Source organism: Oryzias latipes, chromosome 1 (genome assembly GCF_053564925.1).
Source record: "Oryzias latipes strain Hd-rR chromosome 1, Olatipes_Hd-rR_3.1".
Taxonomy (NCBI): domain Eukaryota; kingdom Metazoa; phylum Chordata; class Actinopteri; order Beloniformes; family Adrianichthyidae; genus Oryzias; species Oryzias latipes.
Genome location: NC_136237.1, coordinates 24,906,545 through 24,914,950, shown reverse-complemented (window position 1 = coordinate 24,914,950; position 8,406 = coordinate 24,906,545). Strand labels below are relative to the sequence as shown.

The 8,406-nt window shown below is 43.5% G+C and overlaps 1 protein-coding gene across 1 annotated transcript; it reads left to right on the top strand.

Annotated features, from left to right (window-relative positions):
* Positions 1-2,993: 2,993 nt before the first annotated feature.
* Positions 2,994-7,229, top strand: LOC144992755 (uncharacterized). Its single transcript, XM_078949447.1, has 5 exons — positions 2,994-3,123; positions 3,674-3,856; positions 4,955-4,975; positions 5,166-5,338; positions 7,155-7,229. Exons 1-5 carry the CDS (start codon positions 3,030-3,032, stop codon positions 7,227-7,229), a joined length of 546 nt encoding a protein of 181 aa, XP_078805573.1. The 5' UTR covers positions 2,994-3,029.
* Positions 7,230-8,406: the final 1,177 nt, after the last annotated feature.

Here is an 8,406-nt window from a genome sequence, read left to right as displayed (position 1 = left end):
GAGAACGAGGCTCTGGGAGGGGCTCTACGAGGGGGTGGGGTTCTGAGAGGGGGTGGGGGTGGGGGTGGAGGAGGAAATTTCTTATGGGACCCCGTGATTTTTTTTTTATGTACGATAAATTTCTACATTTTTTAAAATGTACACAAATTAATTAATAAAATCTTTCAAACAATATACTGTGCTACCAAAAAATGCACTTTGGTTAAAGAGAAATGTCATGTTTTTGAGCAAAAACTTACAACTCACTTGGTTCTCCCATTCTATCCTGGCCAATTCCCTGGCCCTGCCCTGGGCCCCATGCCATATAAATGGCTCTGGGAGGGGGTGGGATTCTGGGCCGGAGTGGGGCTCTTGGGGAGAACGAGGCTCTGGGAGGGGCTCTACGAGGGGGTGGGGTTCTGAGAGGGAGTGGGGGTGGGGGTGGAGGAGGAAATTTCTTATGGGACCCCGTGATTTTTTTTTTTATGTACGATAAATTTCTACATTTTTTAAAATGTACACAAATTAATTAATAAAATCTTTCAAACAATATACTGTGCTACCAAAAAATGCACTTTGGTTAAAGAGAAATGTCATGTTTTTGAGCAAAAACTTACAACTCACTTGGTTCTCACATTCTATCCTGGCCAATTCCCTGGCCCTGCCCTGGGCCCCATGCCATATAAATGGCTCTGGGAGGGGGTGGGATTCTGGGCCGGAGTGGGGCTCTTGGGGAGAACGAGGCTCTGGGAGGGGCTCTACGAGGGGGTGGGGTTCTGAGAGGGGGTGGGGGTGGGGGTGGAGGAGGAAATTTCTTATGGGACCCCGTGATTTTTTTTTTTATGTACGATAAATTTCTACATTTTTTAAAATGTACACAAATTAATTAATAAAATATTTCAAACAATATACTGTGCTACCAAAAAATGCACTTTGGTTAAAGAGAAATGTCATGTTTTTGAGCAAAAACTTATAACTCACTTGGTTCTCCCATTCTATCCTGGCCAATTCCCTGGCCCTGCCCTGCGCCCCATGCCATATAAATGGCGCTCTGGGTGCGGCTGGGCCTCTGGGCAGGGCTGGGCCTCTGGGTAGGGCTGGGCCTCTGGGCAGGGCTGGGGCTCTGGGCCGGAGTGGGGTTCTTGGCGGGAGCGGGGCTCTGGGAGGGGGTGGGTTTCTGGGCCGGAGTTGGACTCTTGGGGAGAACGAGGCTCTGGGAGGGGCTCTACGAGGGGGTGGGGTTCTGAGAGGGGGTGGGGGTGGAGGAGGAAATTTCTTATGGGACCCCGTGATTGTTTTTTTTTTATGTACGATAAATTTCTACATTTTTTAAAATGTACACAAATTAATTAATAAAATCTTTCAAACAATATACTGTGCTACCAAAAAATGCACTTTGGTTAAAGAGAAATGTCATGTTTTTGAGCAAAAACTTACAACTCACTTGGTTCTCACATTCTAGCCTGGCCAATTCCCTGGCCCTGCCCTGGGCCCCATGCCATATAAATGGCTCTGGGAGGGGGTGGGATTCTGGGCCGGAGTGGGGCTCTTGGGGAGAACGAGGCTCTGGGAGGGGCTCTACGAGGGGGTGGGGTTCTGAGAGGGGGTGGGGGTGGGGGTGGAGGAGGAAATTTCTTATGGGACCCCGTGATTTTTTTTTTTATGTACGATAAATTTCTACATTTTTTAAAATGTACACAAATTAATTAATAAAATCTTTCAAACAATATACTGTGCTACCAAAAAATGCACTTTGGTTAAAGAGAAATGTCATGTTTTTGAGCAAAAACTTATAACTCACTTGGTTCTCCCATTCTATCCTGGCCAATTCCCTGGCCCTGCCCTGCGCCCCATGCCATATAAATGGCGCTCTGGGTGCGGCTGGGCCTCTGGGCAGGGCTGGGCCTCTGGGTAGGGCTGGGCCTCTGGGCAGGGCTGGGGCTCTGGGCCGGAGTGGGGTTCTTGGCGGGAGCGGGGCTCTGGGAGGGGGTGGGATTCTGGGCCGGAGTTGGGCTCTTGGGGAGAACGAGGCTCTGGGAGGGGCTCTACGAGGGGGTGGGGTTCTGAGAGGGGGTGGGGGTGGAGGAGGAAATTTCTTATGGGACCCCGTGATTGTTTTTTTTTTTTATGTACGATAAATTTCTACATTTTTTTAAAATGTACACAAATTAATTAATAAAATCTTTCAAACAATATACTGTGCTACCAAAAAATGCACTTTGGTTAAAGAGAAATGTCATGTTTTTGAGCAAAAACTTATAACTCACTTGGTTCTCCCATTCTATCCTGGCCAATTCCCTGGCCCTGCCCTGCTCCCCCTGCCACATAAATGGCGCTCTGGGTGTGGCTGGGCCTCTGGGCAGGGCTGGGCCTCTGGGTGCGGCTGGGCCTCTGGGCAGGGGTGGGGCTCTGGGCCGGAGTGGGGGTCTTGGCGGGAGCGGGGCTCTGGGAGGGGGTGGGATTCTGGGCCGGAGTGGGGCTCTTGGGGAGAACGAGGCTCTGGGAGGGGCTCTACGAGGGGGTGGGGTTCTGAGAGGGGGTGGGGGTGGAGGAGGAAATTTCTTATGGGACCCCGTGTTTTTTTTTTTTATGTACGATAAATTTCTTCATTTTTTTTAAAATGTACACAAATTAATTAATAAAATCTTTCAAACAATATACTGTGCTACCAAAAAATGCACTTTGGTTAAAGAGAAATGTCATGTTTTTGAGCAAAAACTTATAACTCACTAGGTTCTCCCATTCTATCCTGGCCAATTCCCTGGCCCTGCCCTGCGCCCCATGCCATATAAATGGCGCTCTGGGTGTGGCTGGGCCTCTGGGCAGGGCTGGGCCTCTGGGTAGGGGTGGGGCTCTGGGCCGGAGTGGGGGTCTTGGCGGGAGCGGGGCTCTGGGAGGGGGTGGGATAGACCTTTTTCGCAAAAACCGGAAATACGTCATCAACGTCTAAACCTAGTTCCGGTTTGTGCTTCCCTGGCGGAGGAATTGCAGAGCCTCGAGTGTTTTTCAAGAGTGTGAGTTGTGTTCCGAAGTTCACCAGCACCGATGTGATGAAGAGTGTGAAGATGCATTCGTCCACTAAAGGAAACAAATTGGACAAGGGATATAAATTCGTCCACGAAGAGTTTATCCACCATTACCAAGGTAAGCTTCAGCTAGCTTAGCCATAGCCGCATCACCGGTATCTCTTTACGTCAACTGTAAATCCTGGTGTTATTAATTTGTAATATAAGGTATAACACATCGCAGTGAATATGTTGTGTGTATGTTTAAGTGAAAAGGCATGAGATTAACATAACACCCAAAAATTTGGTGAAGCTGTAAATAAGAAATTTTAAGGTGCCCGTATGCGTGTTCATTCTTTTTTCTGCGGTTGCGGCACTTTCTTCACTTACTATTAGTATTATTTTTCTAAAAGTAGGGTGACCAAACGTCCTCTTTTCCTGGAAATGTCCTCTTTTTTGATACTTATATAATAAAATAAAATTGAACATAGATGAAATGCAATCATATTTGCTTATGTACGCAGCTCTGCACACCAATTACTCTCGATGAAATATCTCACAAACTCACTTCACTCCTCTTTTTTTACAAACTCAAATCTGGTCACCCTACTGAAAGTTATAGTTTCATTTTACATTGATGTAGCAACATAAGTGTCTAAATTGTAACCTATGTAATTTATTGTGTCTAGATATCACTGGATGCAGAAAGTGCCAACCTGAAGGCTTTCTCCTGCAGTTGCTAAAGGATCTGCAATCACATAGTTGCCATCGTGTTCCAGACCGCACATTATTCACAGCTGGGTCTGTAGGCTGCTCCACCCCCCCTGGCCTGCAGGAGTGGCTTGCAAAGATGGCACAGACCAAGAACACAGGTGGGTTTGTGATCAAATTGTCATTATGATTTAAGAATGGATGTGTATCCATAACAACTGTAAATTATTATAAAAACACCCCCAGTAGTGACTACAGACTGTAATTGCTTTCTGCCTTTTACTTATAAGGGAATCCATCCTGAACCGGTTAGTGAGCTGGTGGTGCAAAAACCCAAAACAGTTGGCAGGGACGGTCTGAGGTCCACACTGTACAAGGCAAACACAGGTGATTAATTTAATTTAATACGTTTAGAAGGGAAGGCTGATAGGAAAATTCTAATGACCGAGCATTCCACTGGTATTTAAACGCAGCATTTACGGACGAATTTGTGAGACGTGAAAACAGTCTCACGGTAGATCGATGGTATTGTAGCGACCCGGGGTTAGCGCTGTCTTCAGCCCCAAAGGCTCATGGGAAGTGGGGAGCTTCAGGGTGAAACCTTGAGTCAGAGGGTTGTGTACTGAAGTGACGTCCATGCTGTTTGGGCTGATTGGGTTTGATGAAATTAACGGGCATTTGTTGAAAAGCAAATAGAGCCATCCCTTCGGCTTATTCCTTCCTGAGACTGACCGGGGTCGTGCGGTGTATGGGGCACGGTCAGCTCTCCAACAAAGTTATCTGATAGACAGATATACTTTTGATTCCTCGCTGAAGTGAGTGTATGGCTGGACCGTTACAGTATGTTCCGAATCAGACCATTTGTGTGAGGGAACGCGGGTGTCTGTCCGCAATCGAGTCAGGCTGAAATCCCGGACAATCAATTGGTGAGGTATATTTTTCTGTTTCATTGATTTACAATTTTGTGTGTGGAAACTATGCTTAGATTGTTAGATGGAAAATAGAAATAGTTAAGATTTATGGTTCACAAATAGTAACTTCTATCAAGCAGATTTGTTAACAGCGGTGGCGCGTACCGAACCGTATGGAGCCGAACTCTGAATACAACCAAATTATTGAGATTTTTAGCTTATTTTTACACCCCTAATAAATATAGATAGATATAATTTTGCTGAATGTGACATCCATAGTTACAATTAATAACGACAATGCTAACAATAGATTTGTTTTCTTTTCAAACTAACGGACGCAAATCACAGAAGAAAACCCCCTCAAGCCAGGTGAGGTACTTGTTTTATTTTTACAATTTGTTGTGTGTGGAAACAAACTGTAGTTAGATAAATTGTTTGTTAGATAAATATGCTTTCAGTGTTTTTTTCTTTGCCCATTGTACAATAAAATGTAAGCTAACCACTCAGGTTGTAGGTACTTCAACGTTAACCATTTCATGTATTTTTGCCGAATTAACAGAAAAAATATGGAGAATCAAAATCCCCCCCAGCAACCCCCCACCACAGCAAAATAACCCCCCAACCCTGCAAAGGAACCCCCAACCTGCCCCAAACCGTATGCCCAGACCCCTAGTCTGGCATTCGGCGGTAAATGGAGCGAGGCGGGACTGCAGATTCGCCGGCGAGAATCAGGTGAGTTGAAAGTGTTTGCTCAAAAACAAGTCATCTTTCTCACATACGACACACCTCATTTCTCTACGATTTTTTTTCAAAGAAGTACAATTTATAGTTACAAATACTCTTTTAAAATTGATTGCAAATGAAAACAGACACATTTTAGCCTTTTTAGAGTTTTCATCATTAAACTTTTTCCGTCTATTACACTGACAGGGCTCCAGACTGCGACCAAATGGTCGCATTTTGCGACCAAAATTTGAGAGTGTGCGACTGAATTTTACATCTAGTCGCACATGCGCGACCAGTAAATTTGCCTCCCCCACCCTCCGTATTTTTTATACATTAAACATGGAAGGGGCACGTCAATGATCTATGAAATGAGCAATGAAATCATCAATGAGACGCGAGCGCACACGCACGCAGACAGACACACACACTTGCGCGAATACTCATGACACTGGACTGGAGCACACGCGAGCGCACAATCGCGTGTCATTGAGTGATGCCTGAGGCGGCCAATGCGTGTGAGAAGAATAGGGAAAGTCACTGTAAGTGGCTAAAATATGTGGAGGGGCGGAGCCCAGAGATAATCGAGTGCTCGTAATCATCTGTCGGAAGGAAACGGAGACGATTATCATCACAACCTGATATGTGCGTCTGAGCTATGAGCAAGAGAACTATTGATTCGTTCTTCCGACCTGCGGCTACGGTACCAGTGCCAGAGTCTACAGCAGCAGTCTCAAACTCGCAAAGCAAACCACGGTTCTCATCATGCACGGCTGTTAATACTACGGCAGCACACCGCTCCCGCGGGAGATGGGAGCGGGCATGAAGGCGAACAGGAATTAGGAGTTGTCATTAACATTCAATTTAGTTTTAATATGCCTCTCCCCCTAAGTATGATCTGTGATATTACATCTTTTATAATTACTTTAATGTTTTGTAATGTATGCAACCTTTTTTTAATAAGTTGGTATTTTAAATTATTTTAATTGATCAATGAACTACAAAAACCCATCAGGACACATGTCCCATAATGCATTGTTTTGTAGTCTGTAGGGCAGCATTCAGTCAGTTCAGTACTAAATTTCCAGCTGCGTTCGCTCAGGTTGGGGTCTTGCTTCCGCCCCTTTCTGTTGATGTTTTTTGGTTTTGATTGAAAGGTGATGTTAGAGCAAAAACAAAAATATGTCTCACACCAGGTGATCTGTGCAGCGTTGCGTCCATCTGGGTGATCTCAAATTATTGTGCATCTTGGTTGCACCTATTTGGTGTCGCCAACATGAATTTCCATCCCCTAATGTTTACATACATTTAAGTATTGTTTGAAACTGTGAAATGACCGAAAGGTTACTACGGTAATCACTTAGTTACTAAAAACTTTTTTTAAATTATAAATGTATGGTATTTTTTTTTACTATTTGTACTGTCATGACAGCGATGCTGCTGTCAGTTTACCTTTTTGTTGCATTTTCAAAAGTGCAGAATAAAATGTGACACTGAATTTGGAACAGCACATTGTAATTTCTGCATCTATTATTAAAGTATTTATTCATAATACAGTGGAAATTAGTAGATTTGGTTAGCATGTTGATTTACGGTATGCGCCCCTAAATTTTCTGGTTATGCCCCTAAAATTTTCAGTTGGGGGGCCACAGTGCTCCTAGTGAAAAAAGTTAGTCTGGAGCCCTGACTGACCTATGTAGAAATGCTTTGTGTAGAACCAAAGTTTAAAATTTCACGTCATTTTCTTATTTAAACAATTGTATACACGCAGATTGTTCGAAGTTTTTCCTTGTGAAGTCAAATATTGTTTTTATTCTGTCGTCAGTTTCTGTTGAGCCTGGCCTTGGCAAGGACGGAGGAGGAGAGACGCTGCCTCCGGCAAATTTATGGCGCAAACTAAAATGGTAAGTTTGACTCCTGCTTGTTGTGTGTGAACAGATGTATGGAAGCGATTCTGTAGCATAATTAAAAAGTAAAGTCAAAACCAGAAATGCTTTTTAATTTTCAAAATGAAGCTGCATCTTTTGACTCAAAAATAAAATGAAAAAGCAATCCACCAAAATGCTTTTTCATTTCCTTCCTTAACACAGTTTATTCTGTCACTTAATTAAAATTAAAATGAAAATGGTATTGGACATTTCATTTTAAAAAAGGTCCATGGTAAATGTGTACTAAAATTCATTTAGAAATGTCTAATTTGACATTTAAAATGGATTAACAGAAATGCTTTTAAATTTTCAAAATGTAGCTGCATTTTTTGACTCGAAATTAAAAAGAGAAAACAATACTTCTAAATGCTTTATCATTTTATACCTAAAACCGCTTATTCTGTGTCATAATTAAAACGAAAATGCAAAGAGGGGATTGCATTTGCATTTTAATATCCACCCTGCGCACCTTGTCGCAATATTCATTTGGAAAAAGCATTAGCAGAGGGGAGGCGGGGCGATGACATCACCGCTTTCTGTGTGTCTGGCCCGGCCGCTGACTGACAAACACGCACCAGGAGCAGACTGTGTTAGCGGCAGAGAAAACGGCTTTGAGTTGGTTGTGAACTTCTGATGAGTTTCCACAGCTTCTCAGGACTACATAGAAGCATGTCCGCCTTCTGCGGTCCTCCTCCTGACTGCAAGAAAAGTTCAGTCACTGAGTCAGAAATGCTAAAATCTATATTACCATATTAGCCTAATCCTAGTATGCTGTTTATAGGTTTAACTAAATAAAGTTTACATTTATGTCAACAGCAAATTCTCCGTACATCATGCAGCATGTTGATAATAGCCCTGCAGCATCATGCATGTCAACTTGTGTTCTATTAAGAAAGCCCCTCCAGCAGTAAAAGAAAAAATTATAGTTCTTACCTGTGAAATGTTCTGCCTTCCTCCTTTGTGGACTCTTATTTTGGCAGTTGAAACTTGCACAATGAACTGGCATATTGCAAAAAATGTGTTCACATGCATGCACTGCAGCAGTAACTTCACCTCACCAAGATGGCGGTGCTCTCCTCCCATCAGGAATCACGTGATGTCTCTAGTGCAGGGGTCGGCAACCTTTTTTACTCAAAGAGCCATTTGGGA

Coding starts and splice junctions, on each gene's coding strand:
- LOC144992755 (XM_078949447.1), top strand. CDS start 3,030: ATGAAGAGTGTGAAGATGCATTCGTCCACTAAAGGAAACAAATTGGAC. Junction 3,124..3,673: donor GTTTATCCACCATTACCAAG/GTAAGCTTCAGC, acceptor TATTGTGTCTAG/ATATCACTGGATGCAGAAAG. Junction 5,339..7,154: donor GATTCGCCGGCGAGAATCAG/GTGAGTTGAAAG, acceptor TTCTGTCGTCAG/TTTCTGTTGAGCCTGGCCTT.